We start from the raw sequence: 17,154 nt of genomic DNA, 5'->3' as shown, positions 1-17,154 counted from the left end.
TGTAAAATTAGATCGAAGTTTCGCAAAATTAAAATTTTCCCGTTCAAAATACCTCAAATATATATATGTATATATGTAAAATAGATATTTTTTTAAAATTAAATCTTCCATCGATCGAAATCGAAAAAATATTCTCTCATCGATCCTCCCAAATTTCCAAACACTTGGAAATTCCTCTCTCGTAAAGTCGTAGCAAAGTTTATAAATAAGACGTTTTCAATAATCGCTTACCATTCGCGATACTTTTCTCGAAAAGTGCTGCATTAAAATCCTATTCGAAATTTCATCCGAAATCGATACTCTCTCTTCTTTAATTTCTCCGCCCATCTCGCTGTATCTCGTTGCAGAAATTCCGTGCACATAATGATATTTCGCGGAAGAGGGTGAAGGGATCGGTAAGAAATTACGATTTCATGAATTCGAAATCCATATCCGTGGTGGCGGCTTCTTCCGCGAGAAACTTACCACGGCGGTGAAGAGGAGAGGAGGGAGGGGTTCGAGATGGTATTTTTCAACGATCCGCCGCAACAGCTTGCGCGGAATAACCGCGCCGATCGCATGCTGATTAGCAATTTCGCGAGTGCGGCGAAATCTTCGCTGGAGAAGAGATTTTTTTCTCTTCGATCTTTTCTTTTTTTTTTCTTATTTCGAAACTTCGTTCGAACTTGAACGATTTTGATCGATTAAATGAATGTCGGTCGACTCGAATGGAATTCGAATCGAATCGAAATTATTTCTTTATCTGTGTAATTATATTTTGCAGATTCGGCGTCTGTAAAAGTAATCCGTTAAAAACGCTACGTTGCAAATGTTATTTTCTAAAATTTATCCTAGAAATTTATTATCTAGAAAATCGATTTGACGATCGAAATTATTGGCATATGAATACAACAAATTCTCTATTGTTCCCTTTTGGGTATATTTTGGATATATTTTGGACGGAATGCACATGACGTGCGAAATATTCAAAATGCGATAATTATATTTGAGAAATATTACTACTTCAATCACCAATTTCAATCTCTATCATTACTTAAGTCATCCATTTCTTTATTTGTATTTGTAAAAATACGATTTTGAACGATTTTGAACGAATGAACAACCACTATTTACTTCTCTCGCCCCAATGATAAATTGTAATTATATTAAAGAAATATTACTACTTCAACCGCTAATTTCAATCTCTATCATTACTTAAGTCATCCATTTCTTTACTTGTATTTGTAAAAATACGATTTTGCATAAAACACGCGAAATAATAATGGACATCCACTATTTACCTCCCTCGCCCCAATAATAAATTATAATTATATTCAAGGAATATTTCTGCTTCAATCGCTATCGTTACTTAACCCGTCCATTTCTTTACCCGAATTCGTAAAGATACGATTTTGCATAAAACACGTAAAAACGTGCAAAATAATTAAAATAATAACGAACAACCGCTATTTACCTCCCTCGTCCCAATAACAAATTAAAGGAATAATACTACTTCAATCGCTAATTTCAATCGCTATCGTTACTTAACCCGTCCATTTCTTTACCCGTAAAAAACACGATTTTATATAAAACGCGTAAGAGCACGAAACGAGATAAAAATAATAACGAACAACCGCTAATTACCTCCCACCACAATAATCGCGTGTCCCCTCGTAATCCCCGTTCAGACCGATCACCGTCGCTCACGTTTTTTCTCGTTTTTTTTTTGTTCCAGGACCCGCATCCCCGTTGGCCGAGCTTCACGGATACACCCGTTGCGGCCACGCTTTGGTATTGAAGGGGTTGGTTTTCCCTCAGTGGAAGAGGCGGCCACTGGCCGTCATCGGATCCAGGCTGTTCCTTTATCCAGGTATGCGATTCCACAAATCCAACCGCCCTCTTCCCTATACACGGATAAGGAACCGAGAGGGTTCTAAGACCTGTCGGATATAAGGGACGCACAGGCTTTATCTCTCGCTCCCTTGCTCCATTTCTTGCAACTTGCAATTATTGAAACGTGAATCATCCTGAGAGTACGATTCTTCTGGTTATCGAGGAACGTCGAAGCGTTGATCTTCTTTTTTTTTTTTTTTTTTTTTTGGTGTGTGTGTGTATTGTAAAGCGATGTTGACACAGTTTTTCGTTCTTATTACGGAGGGATTTACATTGAGTCTTTTGCATCGTTCGAATTCGTGAAATAATTTGAGGCTTGGAATTAGGATGAGTGGAAGGTGTTAGGTGTTTTATATTATTGGAATAGTTAAATAGATTTTTTGAATCGAAGGATTGTTAATTTTCTTCTTTCTTTTCATTTAATTTGAAAAGTTGCTTTGGAATGAAGCGAGAAATATTCGTGTTAATTATTTTATATTATTTCGGAAGATTGGAATAAATGGAAGATTGTTGGTTCGAAGTAGAATGATCGAAAGGATAGAAAAGTTTATTTTACAAATTATTCGTGTTCTCGTTTTCGAGGAAAAAGGAATTTTCACGATCACATATGTATACTGGTTTTTGCCGCGCGATGGCTACTGAAATTCGTAATTTAACTTTGTAATTTTCATTCGACGATCAAAACTTCCGTAAACTCGTTTCGAGAAAGTTTCAACTTATAAATCTCGTTCCTCCGAGTCCGCCACTCTCGATTGTTTCCCCGTTTTCTTGTGTCCTCGATTTTTATAGTTTCAACTTCCGGCCAAGGTATCGAGTGTTTCCACTTCACGATATAAAAATATACCCGGGAGAGTGGAGAGATTCGAAGAAAAGGAATTAATACACTTTCAGAATAGAAAAGTTGGCTCGATGTTGTGGAAAACTTGTGACGAGATCTTCGAGATATTCCACGAACTAATTGAACATTTTAACGAATAAAGTTCATCGTTTTAATAATTTCGAGAATACGAAAATAAAGATATCAATCGCCACGAAATATACAAAAGTACCTGTAATAATCGTACAAATTTAATAAAAACTTCTATCGGTGTAATTCCACGAAAGATTCAATCTTTCAACAATTTTTTCATTCCGTGAAATTTCAAATTTTTGAAAATTCATACATCGAAAAATACACACACACACATATATATATATACATTTACACAATTTTCCTTACCAATTACCATGGAAAATGAATTCCATTATAATCGAGAACGTAACGAAATTCATCGAAATTAATCCCTCGTTGTACAAATTTCTTTCGTTACACGCGGATCTGGAAATTCAAAACTTCCTTCTAACTTAAAAAACATTTTGAACAAATTAAACCTTTGAACACCATGTGAACGAGAATGTAACGAAATCACAATTGAACAAATCCTTGGAAACATTATCAAAATCTTTCCTTCAACGACCGAAGATGAAGATACATTTTCTCGATTCGGTTGAAATTTCGCGATAGAATCGTTTTGTCCGCAGATACGTCTCGTGGAAAGAAAACACGTCCGATATCGAGCGGCGCAATTTATGTTCGGCTTTGATTTATCCAGGAAGGAAAGGGGTTGCGGTGTAGTACGTCTATCAATCGTCGGATTCGACGATATCGGTTGAAACCTAAGGCACGAGTGACCCTCCCCTCTCCCTCGAATGACTGATAACCGAACTTTAAATTGGATTTTCTTCCGGAACGAAGAGAGTTGACCATATCCGAGATAAGAAACCGTGGATAAAAACACATGCCGCGCTAGCTCGAGACGAGATGGAATCGGTTGGCTAATCCTGGTTTCAGACGGATGTCTGGGGAAAGAAACGGTGGTATTGTAATGAAAGGAAGGGCAGAAGAGGGGAGGGAAAACGAGGGAAGAAGAAGCGCGCTTTGTTCGAAACTTGTTGAGCGAAGCTTCGAAGTACGGATTAATCGTGTTACTCGAAGATTCGATTTCTTGTTCCTCGAGACTCGAAGGGAATAATAATTAATTAGTTGGGATACCGGGCTATTTCTTTTGTTTCTTGCGGATATTTTTTTCAAATTGAATCCAAATAATTCTCTTTTTGTTCTGCCAAGCTTCCTTCCTGAAGATTTTTGAATTTGCATCAACTAAGAATTTAAATTATTTTTAAATTCGATTCGTTTGCGATCGAATATGGTGGATTCGAAGGGCGAGTAAATCGATCGAAATCAGGGTTTAAAAGGATATTGAGGATATTTCGCAACGCGTGCTCGAGGATTCAAAGAAATGGTGTTTCGAAGAAGAAGTATACGAAAATATATCAATATTAATTCCACGTAATTCGAACGAGAGTATCAAGGTGTATGAAAACCGCATATGCAATTCACAATGCTCGACAAAGTCTAAGATGAATCAAATATCGTGTTCCAACGGAGTATCGTCAACGAATGTTAAAAAAAAAGAAAGAACCGAAGAATCCTTTTCAATTTCTTTTATAAAACTTTAATGTTGAATTCGAATATCGTTTGGACGCGTTTCAATCCTCTGTCCATTTTTGCGCGGGCGTCAACGAGTTCTTTCGAAAGATGAAGGCACGTCGGTCGAGGGTGGAACGAAAACTCCTCCCCCACGAAACACCATGATTTATCTACGTCCTGTCCCTTATCCTCGTGGAACGATTCTGTCACCGTTTCTGTCTGGCACGGATCAAGAATTTCTTCTTCAAGAAAGAAAAGGATTTATCGCGTTGACACGCAATTACGATTTCAAGCATCCTTCGAGCGAGGGAAGTTGATCGTTTCGAAATGATATCGAGATGGCGATCATTGAATTTCGTCTGTCTTTTTTTTTAGAAAGGAGAATATATGTGTATATAGAGAGAAAGAAATTTGTTACTTGGAAATTGTATTATTTGTATTTTTATCGACATATTTTGAAGTTTGATGGGTATTCGAAAATTTTGTGATACGATGAAAAGGATGAAATATTGTGGCAATAAAGGATGAGAAGGGGAAATATAGTATAAAGAAGGATGTATTATAATATAATTTGAATTTTGATACTTGGAAATTGTATTACTATATTCTTATTAATAATTTGAATCGATGTTTCTCCACATTTTGTTCATCGAAAATATTATATTTTATTTTAACGAGAAATTTAAGGAAATTTAATATTTTGAAATTATATACTTTATACACTTTTTGTTATTTAATAATTTAATTTGAATCGAGACCTGTTTGAAATTTTATAATGCAAATCGTTACTTTATTCGTGACTTTATCAAAAATCAATAATCTGTATATTTAAATCCAGTAGAAGAACGTTCTCTAAATTACATTGGAATTGAAAAAAAAAAAAATCATAATTCGATCAATACTTTCCAAACTACAAACCTCTCAAACTCAACTACTCAACGAATCTCTTCTCGAAAAAAAAAGAAATCTGACCATTTCGATCGTCAAGAAAAATCTTATTTAAAGATTATTTATTTGTATATAAAATTTAAACAACCCTTGCTCGATAATTATCCAAACATACAAAATTCATTCCGTGACGCGATATTCCCCCTAATCCCGGGGAAAAAACGAGCCATAAATTGCCATAAACTGACGTGGAGGGAAGGATCGTATTTCTCATTAAAGGATGGAACGAACGAATCTCCTCTTAACCGAGGAGACAGTTGGCGGAGGATCCGTGGTGGAAAGATAATCCACGGTATCGGATCAGCGATAGGAGCTAATCGCTTCTCTGTCCACCGCGGGAATCGATAGTCGTGCTCTCGTCGCAAGGAGGGGGGAGGGAAGGGGGACATGTCGACCGAGCTGTCGATCGTAAATTGCACGGTGCGAGAGGAAGAGAGAGAGAGAGAGAGAGTGAATGAGAAAAAAGTAAAGAGAGAAGAGAAACAATGCGCGCCGCTCGGATGAAACGAAACGAAACGAAACGAAACTGGCGAAAAACGAAGTGTCTTGTTCGTGAATTAATCGATCGGCAAGTTTTTTCGGCGCTCTGCGTGTACGTGTTCCGTGCAGGAGTATATCTCGAAAGCGTCGAGGAGGGAGGAAACGAAACTGTGGGGAAAGAGAGAGGGAGGGGAAATAGAAATTGGATAAATGGAAGAATCGAGGAACGACCTCGACTGTCGAAGCTGAGGAAAATGAGGGAGGAACAAGCGTGAGGGGCAAACGCGAATTTTAAGGGTCGATCGATCGTGTGAAAGGGACAAAGTTGGAATAAATAAAAGTGTGAAACGAGATAAAGGTTAGAAGAAACGTGGAGGTATCGATGATTGAACGAAGAGAGAGAGTCTGTTGAGGGAACGGAAGAACAGAAGGAACGAGCGGGAAAAAAGGAAGAAAGGAGGAAAAGGGAAGAGAGAGAAACTGAAAAACTGATATCGTTGGAGGGAATCTTTAAAAGATAGAAATAGAGGTAAAAATAGAGATGGGGAAAAGGAATGAGAAAAAGAAACGATGTGAATGATTAGATAGGAATCTTTGGAGAAGAGAAATTCAAGAGAGAAAAAAAAAAAGAAGGAAAGAAAGAAAAATAAAATAAATCGAAGAAAGAACGAGAGAAATTGGGACGACGTTGACGATTGGAGTAGATCTTCTGGAAAAGAGAGAGATTCGAATAATGGAGAAATGGAAGTAAATAAGGAAAGATGGGAGAAAGAGACGTGGAGTGATATCGATTGAAAGGGAATCTTTGACAGATCCGAATGATGGCGAAAATAAAATGAATAAAAGAGGAAGAATAAAGGTAGGAAGGATATCGACGATTGGACGGAGAATTCTTGAAATAGAGATCAAAATTGAAGGAGAGGGGAGGAGGAGGAGGAGGAGGAGGAAGAAAGAGGCATATCGTGTCTGTTTTCCATGGCGTTGCGCTTCCATTTGTAGTTGGAAGTTGAAATATCGAACCCCTCGGTGGAGAACCCGGGCGATTTGATTCCGGGCACGTTCGGCAAAGCGACGTTCAACCTCGTTGTCATTTGATAAAAATGTCGGAATCAATGGCCGTTTCGTACGGATCCGTGGCGGAGCCTCGTCGATCGCAGCAACGCCCCTGTGTAGGCCGGCGAATAGTCCTGATACGGGGAGGAGGAAAGAGGTGAAAAAGGTGCAAAATACCTTTGTAAATATCGCTTTGATCGAAAGCGTCAAGTCCATCGAAAAATTTACTCGTGTTTTCCACTTTCTCTCTTCCTTTCTCTCTCTCTCTCTCTCTCTCTCTCTCTCTCTCTCTCTCTTCATGCGCGTTTTTTTACTTTCCATTAAGAATTACCCCGATTTCGGTGAAAGTTGATCTCGAGATACGTTTACGTTTGGAAAAAAATGAGAGGAGAAAAAGGAACTTGGCTCGGCTTGGTTTTTTCTATTTTTTTTTTTTATTCAACAAATCCTACCTTGAATACTTAAAACAAAAGGAAAAATCCTGTCTATATTAATTCCGACGTGATAATCTAATCTCGTTAAATTTCGATATTCGGAATATTTCGTTGATTAAAAAAAAAAAAACCTTTTTTCCCGAACGATTTTGACTAATTTAAACTTTGGAAAACTAATATGCCAAAGTTGGAAAGTAAAAATGAAATTAAAAGCCGGTACCGCATCAAAGAGGAGCCCAACACACACTCTCTCGTATTCGCGAATCCACATGGACAAATTTTCAATCCTCGTGCTTCTCATTTTCGGACATCTCTCCACTAATCCAAACTTCTCCTAATTATCCCCCTGTACACGCCATCTTCATCAACGATCTCGAACGAAACGACCAGCTGCAACGATCAAACTGCAACTCTAAAGGTTAAAAGTAGGCGACGAAAGTACCCCCTCCTCCCCTCTCCTGTCCGTCGAAACGGATCGATCTCAGCGATTAATCGAAAAACGAGAAAGATCGAGGTTTACGGGGACGACGAAATTTACCTGTAAAAGTAAACGAATTGTGTAACGTTAACGACTTGCCGTTGCAAGTCGACGAACACGATTCTTCTCCCCTCGTTTTTGTTCACCCATTTGGGCCGGCTTAATCAACCTGTCGGGAGAAGGAAGCTCAAAGCCGCGTCTCCTCCTTGAAATCACGCGACGAATCCATCAACGGGGAAGGATGGATTTAGAGTTGACCTGGTCGAGATTCCTTTGACCGAATCCTCATTTCGGTGGATGCTCGGGGCTCGGTGAAAGGTGAAACATGCGGAGGACATTTCGAAACGAAGACACGAGATACCGGTGGTTTTTGACTAGTAGACCGTCTGAGGCGAATACGTTTACGCGAGAAATGTGATGAGATTTTGCGAATTTTTGGCTGTTCGAAGGAGTCGTTGTTGGAAGATCGTGCATTTTATCGTTGGTTATTAAGATTTCGATCGTGGTTTTGGGGAAATGTGAAATGTTCATTGTGAAATTTCGTAAGGAAAATTTCGAGGAAAGAGAGATTTTTCGTGTAAATGTTTTTATCGGAAGAAGATTTCATATTGGAAAAATGAATGAAATTCTTTCCCACAATTTTCGAGCGAAGAATTCGAGAAATTTTAAAATGGCGGAGACATATTGGATCAAATACGATTTTTGTTATCATATTTTAGAAAGATGAATAATCGTCCTTTCTCGGAATTCCGACCAAATTCAAGAATCCAAATTGAATTATACCCTGTCCAATCTTATTAACAAACAACACCCATAAAAATTTCACTTTCGATAAACATTGAATATTCTCCAAGTCGAACTTCTTCCGAATTGAAAATTCTCAGATTCGTTCCAATAGAAATTTTAAAATATTTTTATCTATTCCACTTAAATTGTGGATCATTTCACGCATTTCGCGTGGATCACAAATCGCAAAGAAACCGATTTTCCTCTCGAACCGAAACATCGGTTTGGCCATCGAACGATTTTCTTACGAGCACACAGGTGACGAAAACAACCGAATCACGTGTATAAATATTCATCGGCCGGCATTTAAATTCATAACCCGGGGAGCGCAAATCGACCGACTCCGTGTTTTATTTTCTCCGTATGTACACGTGTGTGTGGGAACGAGGGAATAATCGAACGAGAAAAATGAAATTTTCTTCTTGCTAGAGATGCGGCGAGTTTCGTTCTTCGATCGGAATATTTCTTTCGAATGTTTGATTTTTCGAAGTAGTTGTTTCTATTCGCGAATAGAAAATTTTCCCGTGGACAAATATTTTTGCGAGATGTTTCGAGATAATACGGAATACGAAGAGTCATTTGGCGATCTCTCGAGTGTCATCCTCTTAAACGGATCTAATTCTCGCCCCCCATCAAAAAGTTTCAGTCTCTAACGAGTAATTCCTTTAAATTCATTTGGACAGGAAATCTCTCGAATCCCGTGCGATTTCCTCCTCCGTTGGAAGCTTATATTATGCTATATTACACTGTATAAATTTTACGAGTTCCCCTCGTAAATTAGATTTCGAAACTAATCGAATCGCCTCAAGAAATCGGGTTATCGGTTAAACTCGTTTTTATCCATTTTCTTCATCTGGATGAGAATATTAATTTCGCGTGTAATTTCAATTTGTTGCTAATATGATCCAATATCGTATGAGTTTTGTTTACAGCGCAATCGAGATCGTTTTAAAATCTAAAATTCGGTCGAATCGTGCAGATTCGATCGTTTTGCGTGTAACCGAAAGTTGGAGTGGATCGATCGCAAAGAAACGCGATTTGAAAAGAGAAGATAAACAAGCAGAGAGAGCGTAAAGTGATCATCAGCGTGATCAGAGAGTGACGAGCATGATTAGCGGCATTGGTCGAAACCTTGATGATCCACATATGCGAATCGACAAATTACAATTTAATTTTCGATGGAAACAACGATCGGAGAATTTGCTGTGTAAATTTGTCTGTGAAGAAAAAACCGTTTCGACCACCACGATCACTTTCGACATTAGCATCCTCGAGAAAAAGTTTTTCCAGGGATTGCTTAATAACGAAGTCGAACCGTTTCAGATCCAACGCTGCTTTCGAAAGTCTCTCGAAAAGTTTTAATCAACCCACGCGTTTATCTCGTTGTTGCTTTGCGCGTTCAAGTTGGGCTCGAGTTAGATATCTAAATCGAACTATTCTTTCGGTAACAACGGTGTAATAAATTTTTCGTTTCTCTTTCCTCGCGATGAATTTTCGTTGTTTTCAATTTTCTTTCTTCCACGAGATCGCAAATTTCTATCTCGTCATTCTTACGCGATATTTTACTTGCAATTTTTTAATTTACAAATTTATGCATTAAAGTCAAATTTCATCAAATTTCGCCCTCCACTCCCGTATTCTTATTACAAAAATGTACTTTTACCCGATTTCTTGTTAAATTATTCATTCTGCTCGAAACTATTAATTTATACGATTGAACGAGATATAAATTCAGATTCTTGATTAAACTAGATTATGACACGCGATGTAAATTCGCATTATCAGAAACTGAATTACGGTTAACCACATGGAACATTATTACCGTCGTGTGTACACGACGACACGTGGTAAAATTTCGTCCCACCTTCGAGCTCGAATGAAAAATCCAACCGATAGGAGGATTTTTCCCGAACGGGGGAAAGTTTGAATTAAATGGAAGGAAGCGTGAAGGCTTTTTGCAAATGGGAATATTATGGATTTACACGAGTCTACGGAGGATTACTTTCGCAAAACGATTGTTCCCAAGCGGTTAATATTATCGGTGGGAACGGTCGTATATACACATTAGAGCGCGATTGTTTTCGCCTGGTAGGCGAATCACTGGCAATTATTAATTCCCTCCCGAGCGAGTACGGCACGTGGTCGCGTCCCGTAAGTGCTCCCCGTAAAATATGATCGCGTGCATACGAGCGTGAAAATTGTAATTAATATACATAGATGCATACATCGATCGCGTCCGTTTCAAGATTTCAAAGATTTGTTGTATCACCGTCTGTTTCACGTAACCAGCAATTGTGAAACGAACGATGTATATATATATATATACATGTTTCAAATACAAATTATTCATTTATTGGATTGATTGAAAAGTATGGAGCAATCCTCTGCAGGAAATTACATATTTTTTTCGATGATCTCGGTACGACACGAAATTTCCAAATGGAGAAATTAGAAAAGTTTCAAAAACTTTTATCGTCGTTTACTCCATCCAAGATTCCAAATTACAACATATACAGAAGCAAATCTTTCGAAAGTAAAATCTAAAAATGTTGAAAAAACAAAATGAAAATTGCTAAATCAAGATATCAGAAATTACAATCAACGTAGCAGTAGAGATGGACAAATTTCAGAAATTTTGAGTCGTTTACACCGTCCAAGATCCCAAATTACAACCAACACAGAAACAAACCTTTCGATACAAAGTAAAATCCAAAAATTTTGAAAAAACAAAATGAAAATTGCTAAATCAAGATATCAGAAATTACAATCAACGTAGCAGTAGAGATGGAAAAGTTTCAGAAAACCTTTCGATACAAGATCAAAATCCAAAAATTTTGAAAAAACAAAATGAAAATTGCTAAAACAAGATATCAAAAATTAGAATCAATGTTACATAGCAACAGAGATGGAAAAATTTCAGAAATTTTGAGTCGTTTACACCGTCCAAGATCCAAAATTACAACCAACACAGAAGCAAACCTTTCGATACAAGATCAAAATCCAAAAATTTTGAAAAAACAAAATGAAAATTGCTAAAACAAGATATCAAAAATTACAATCAACGTAGCAGTAGAGATGGAAAAGTTTCAGAAAACCTTTCGATACAAGATCAAAGTCCAAAAATTTTGAAAAAACAAAATGAAAATTGCTAAATCAAGATATCAGAAATTACAATCAACGTTACAAATCGGCAGAGATGGAAAAGTTTGAAGAAAACGAGTTTGTTCGCCACCCATAAGAACAGGGTCGGTTGGTTCTCCGTTTCACGGATTGAACAATTATGGCCGACGAACGTTATTATTCCAATCATTTGGATTCCAGTTGATCGTATCGCGGCGTCGGGCAAATAAAATCCGATTTGCATCGGTGTTTTCCCGGAAAACGTTTGGAAAGGTTTGGGGATGTTGGAGAGAGAGATGGGCCGCGTTGTCAAACCGCGAGCACCCGCGTTACGCGTGGTTCACGCGGCGTGAAACGAGCGTGGCCGGGATTTGAAATCCTCCTCCTCCCTCCCTGAAACATGGATGGACAGCTGCCACCCGTAGTCCCGTGTAATTAGATGACGCGGCTCGGCTGCGTTTGTCACTGTCAAAAAGCCTGTGGAACTGTTGATCCGTCCTGAATTTGCCTCGTTCGAGAGGTAACCTCGGTGGTGGCTAACGTTCCATCGAGTAACGAGCACGATGAAATTGACTTTTTCGCGAGGCGATTCGATGATTCGGTTTGGGAGGATGGATAGAAAGAAGTAGTATCATTAGAGAAGAAAGGATGGAAGTAAAACACGATGATTAATTTAACGTGTTGGTTGGTAGCGGTATAATGATTGTGAATGTGGATAAAGCGTGGAGAATGTGATATGATGGTAGAAAAGGATAAAGACGAAGACATTAGAGTATCTGGATTAGTGGATGCTTAGAATTTAATTTTTATTAAATTCTACCAATGATAGTAGAAAGATAAGTGCCTGCATAAGTAGCTGTTTAATCTAGATTCAGATAAAAAAGTGTGTAATGATAGTAGAATTTAATATAGAAGAAGTGTCAGGTATTTAATATCTGGATTAATAGATGCTTAGTTTAGAACTTAATTGTTGTATTATCGAGTGTACCGATGATAGCAGAAAGATAACAAGTTTCTAGATTAATAGCTGTTTAGCTTGGATTTAGAAAGAGAATGCATAAGTGTGACATGATAATAGAATAGAATATAGAAGAAGTGTCAGACACTTAGTATCTACATTAATAATAGATGCTTAGTTCAGATTAGAATTTGTCGAGTGTATGATAGCAAAAAGATAAGATAAATGTTTGGATTAATAGCTGTTTAGTTTAATAGCTGTGTAGTCTAGAAAGAGAATGTAAAAGTGTCAAACACTTAATATCTAGATTAATAGACGCATAGTTTACGAGGAATGTATATTAGTATGCATTAGAATTTTAATTTTTATCTTATCGAGTGAACCAATGATAGCAACAAAAAAAAAGATAAGGAATATCTGGATTAATAGCTGTTTAATTTAAATATAAAGAAAGAGAATGCGATAAGATAGTAAAAGGATAAAGTACAGGAAAAGTGTACATACGATAAGAAAGTGAAATGTGTAGAGAAGTTTATTTTTACTAACGAAATATCCATCTGCGTTATATCCTCGACATATGTATGTATCGATAAGGTGACCAATCTCAATTCCAAGCGTGCTGATTGAAAATGGGTCGCGTGACAATAACCGGGAGTCAAATTGGTCGTAACTAAATTCGAAATCAATCATCCTGATTTCAGCCTGTCCTGAATCTCGGCCAGAGTGGATGGAGCTGGCCGGTGGGGGTGCGGTGTGCTATGCCCCGTCACGTCTGGGTAAACTCGTGCTGCGTATCACCGGATTTCCAAGGGTCACTCACCAGTGTCATCAGAGTCAACAACGGGAGGACAGTCACCATCGCGAGACGAGACACTTATATCTTGGCTTCCACCACCCCTGGGACAGAGACTTGTGGAAAAGTTGGATTAAACAGGTAAGTCAAACACAAGGTATCTTACACTACTACTGAGCAAACTTCGTTTCCACCGTGCTCGTGGATTTTCCTTTCTTTTGTTTCTTTTTTCTTTTTTTCTATTTTTTTATTTCTGCAAAAATCCTTTCTTCTTGCGGTCAAGAAGAGAAAAATTGTATCCATGGAACTGGAAGAGAAGATAAGAATGAAAGTATTTCCTTTGAAATTTTAGTAGGGTCAGTCGAGATGAATCCATCGAGACGAATTATGAAATTTGTGCTACGATTTAATCCTTTTCGATCGACCGATATTCGCTCCGGGCGATATTTTTTAGAAAAATTTACCCCACCGAAAACGTTTCGTTTTCTTCCGATCCGTATCGCGAGGGAATATCCGTGAAACGGAGATTTCAATCTCGAAACAACCTCCTCCATCCATTGAAATTTCGAATTTCAACGCCACGGTGGAAGCGTGTTTCCCACGCGGCGAACAACAACACAGGAGAACAGCCACGATAAATATTTATTCCAAATTATTCGAACGGTTCCACACGCCCAATTCCATTTTGTCCCCATTTTCGTTGCCCGAGACAAGAATCGGAAGCGTGTAATATTCTTAGGCGGAAGGCGAGCGTTAAAAATTAGATTGGAGATTAAATTGGCCGTGACCGAATGGAAGCTCCCCTTCCGGGATGCTTCCTTTGTGATCGCGCCCTTAATTGAAATTGGCAACTCGTTTAATCCCTCCCCGCGATTCGGTTGAAACCGAAGATTCCAACGATTAAACTCTTGCGCGTTCTTTTTTCTTTTTTCGTCTTCCTCCCCGCTGAGTTTCGACGCCGATAAGGATTAGAATTAATTCCGCGAGGAGGGGAATATCGGTGGGGGAGGTTAATGATCGAGGAGAAGGATCAATCGTACGAGGAGGAAATGAAAATTTTCATTTTGATAATATTCTTTTATTCTGATGAAAATTTCGTTGGCGTATTTTGGAGAGCGAGTTGAGAAATTGATTGTTCGAGCGAAAGGAAGGAAGAGAGATAATTTGGATTGTTGATCGTTTCTTTAATCGAGCAATTATTATATTTTATTTCTTTTAACATTATTCTTCGATAGTATTCGGATCTGTGTATATACAGGGTGCATAATATATGCAGTTTATTTTACGATACATTGAATCGTATAAAGCAAATGTATTTTCAATTCATATATTAACATTTACAACTCGTTGCGTTTAACGAGAAGAGAGAATTTTATCAAGAAATCGTATAATTATATCACCAAGAGAGCGAAGAAAAAAGAATCTGCAAAGCTACCGCTTCATTTACGTCATATCGTTTAAAATTAAATTAAGCAAAAAATTAATTATTAACGTATCCAATATTCATAAGTAAACTTGTCATAAGAAGACAATTCGTAAGAAGTTGTTTAATTCTCAAATCGATCCATAAATTCACAAGTTCGAATCAACGAATTCGGAAACGCGTCCTCGTCTCTTCATTTTTCTCCGATAATTAAATTAAATTTAAAATTAAATTATCAAAACAATTCGTTGGAAAAATTTATTCCAAACCTCATCAATTTACTCCTCCTCGTTCCATCAACTTCCTTCGATATTAAATTCACGAAAAAAAAGTTAATCAGTATTATCAGTCATAAACAATTTACTTTGTTGTATCAGCCCAGCCATTTCCCCATCCTCGCTTTTGCTCCACTCGCAAGAAAAAATTCATTCTCGATCTCGCTCGATAAAATCGTCTTCCATCAACTTTCTCCTCATATTAAATTTAAATTAATCATCGACGACACTCGTAAACAATTTACCACTCCTTTTGCATCCCCAAACTCGTATATAAGAAAATACCTCTTCCGCAATCAAATCGACCTTGTTCCCTCGACCAAGTCCACCCCGAGGAGCCATCTCCAAGTGGCGTAAAATCGACGTGGGTCACAATAAAGCGGTCATTTCGAGCCATCGTGACGGTGCAATATTCATGGCGTGGTTGCACGTGTCTGTCCCCCTTTAAAATCGAGAATTCAACGGCTGAATTCAATAAAATGAACCGAAGGGAGGGTCGAATGGCCGCCGGTATCGAAGGAGATCGATGCTTTTGCATTTTTCCATCGTTATCCAAACTCGGCTTGGGGAAGAATTCGTTCGATATTTGTTCGAACGCCGGTCACAGATCTGACTTATGGAAACTTATATCCTGGAAACCATTGGCCTGATCTCTCTCTCTCTCTCTCTCTCTCTTTCTTAAAAAGATACACTGCATTCACGATGCCTGGAAATAAAGAAAGTCGGTGAGCTCGATAGACGGGACGCTCTGGAATTCAATCGGCGTAGCTCTCGCTCGATATTTCATATTTCTGGGATATTAGCAGGGCGGGAAACTCGGTTGAGAGTAGTTTATATCGTGATGATGACGATGATGGAATAGAGGAGGATCGAGGAAAGGGATAAGAAGGGGGATCTAGAAAAGTGGAATTTTGATTAGGTGTTTTTCGTTATTACGGGTGGATAAGTATTCTGGGTTCCAGGCTTTTGGAAGGAAAGTCTAAGATAAAGCCTAAAGTAAGGTATGTGGAGGTATGAAATATTAAACGGTGAAACGAGTGAAAAGTGTGTTAGAGAAGAATAATTAATGAGAATTAAACTTTTGGGGAAGAAGGAATTTTGATTAGTGTCTTCCTTTGTTAATGTAGATTGTTAGATTTGAGATTGAGATTTTTTAGTGAAAATCTTAATATAAAGCAGGTAAAAAGTCTTTTTCTTCTCTTGTTTGGGATATCATTAATGTGTAAAAATTGTTAGATTTGAGATTTTTTAGTGAAAACTTAATCTAACATTTAGATTATTATTATTAGTGTCTTATATGATAATACATAATTTCTTAAAAGGAAAACTTTGAAAGTAGTATGAAGAATAGAATATTAATTAAAAGAACTAAGTAAAAGATATTTTCCCTTGGGAGCCAAAAAATTTTTAAATTATGCGCAAACCATTTTATAAATCTTCCATCCCACAACAAGAAGTTTGTTCCACCATGTATCATCGAATATATAACATTCACAGATTCGAGATAATCCCTATATACAGCATTGTAGAAAGAGGAACGTGAAAGAGCGCGATGGGAGAAAAATTCGCGTGGACAAGAAACGAGGCAGGGGATAACAGAGATAATATCGTTACGAGGTATCGATCTGAACGTGGCAATGAATCAGAAAGGTGCAGGGACCATCCTGAAATGAGGCCAAACACGTGCACGAGCCGCGTTTTGATGCAGGTTAATCGAATCGCCCGCCAATAATGGAGAAATGGTGGCGCTGCCTGCGTGTTCCCGTTGCCCTGTAAGGTATTGTGCACGTTAATTCACGGGGACCAATTCGATTTGCTCGCCCCGAAATTCTACCATAAACGTGCACGATTGATGATTGTACAGGATACGAACGGAGTTTCGCAGTGGAAATCCCTCCGGGACTTCGAATTCTGCTTGTAGAACAGTTGTAAATCGTGAGGAGGAATGTAATTAGGACAGAAGAAGATTAAGACTTGAATTAGATAATTTGCTTCTTCGATTTTTTTCTCTTTTTGAGATAAATTGAAAAGAAATAGAATGGAAGGATCGAAATAGATAATTCG

The 17,154-nt window shown here is 37.9% G+C and overlaps 1 protein-coding gene across 1 annotated transcript in view; it reads left to right on the top strand.

The window, feature by feature from the left end:
- The window catches only part of Phlpp (PH domain leucine-rich repeat protein phosphatase), a 90,488-nt gene that overhangs the window by 29,558 nt on the left and 43,776 nt on the right, over positions 1 to 17,154 (top strand). Inside the window, exons 3-4 of the mRNA XM_086909654.1 lie at positions 1,715 to 1,849; positions 13,301 to 13,533. Coding sequence (XP_086765780.1) covers positions 1,715 to 1,849; positions 13,301 to 13,533 — 368 coding nt within the window. The remainder of the gene's footprint in view (positions 1 to 1,714; positions 1,850 to 13,300; positions 13,534 to 17,154) is intronic.

This window comes from Apis florea, unplaced genomic scaffold (assembly GCF_048593485.1).
Source record: "Apis florea isolate Af1SG1 unplaced genomic scaffold, ASM4859348v1 contig_3158_pilon, whole genome shotgun sequence".
Lineage (NCBI taxonomy): Eukaryota > Metazoa > Arthropoda > Insecta > Hymenoptera > Apidae > Apis > Apis florea.
The sequence above is the reverse complement of the archived record's forward strand: the minus strand, read 5'-3'. Positions and strand labels throughout refer to the sequence as shown.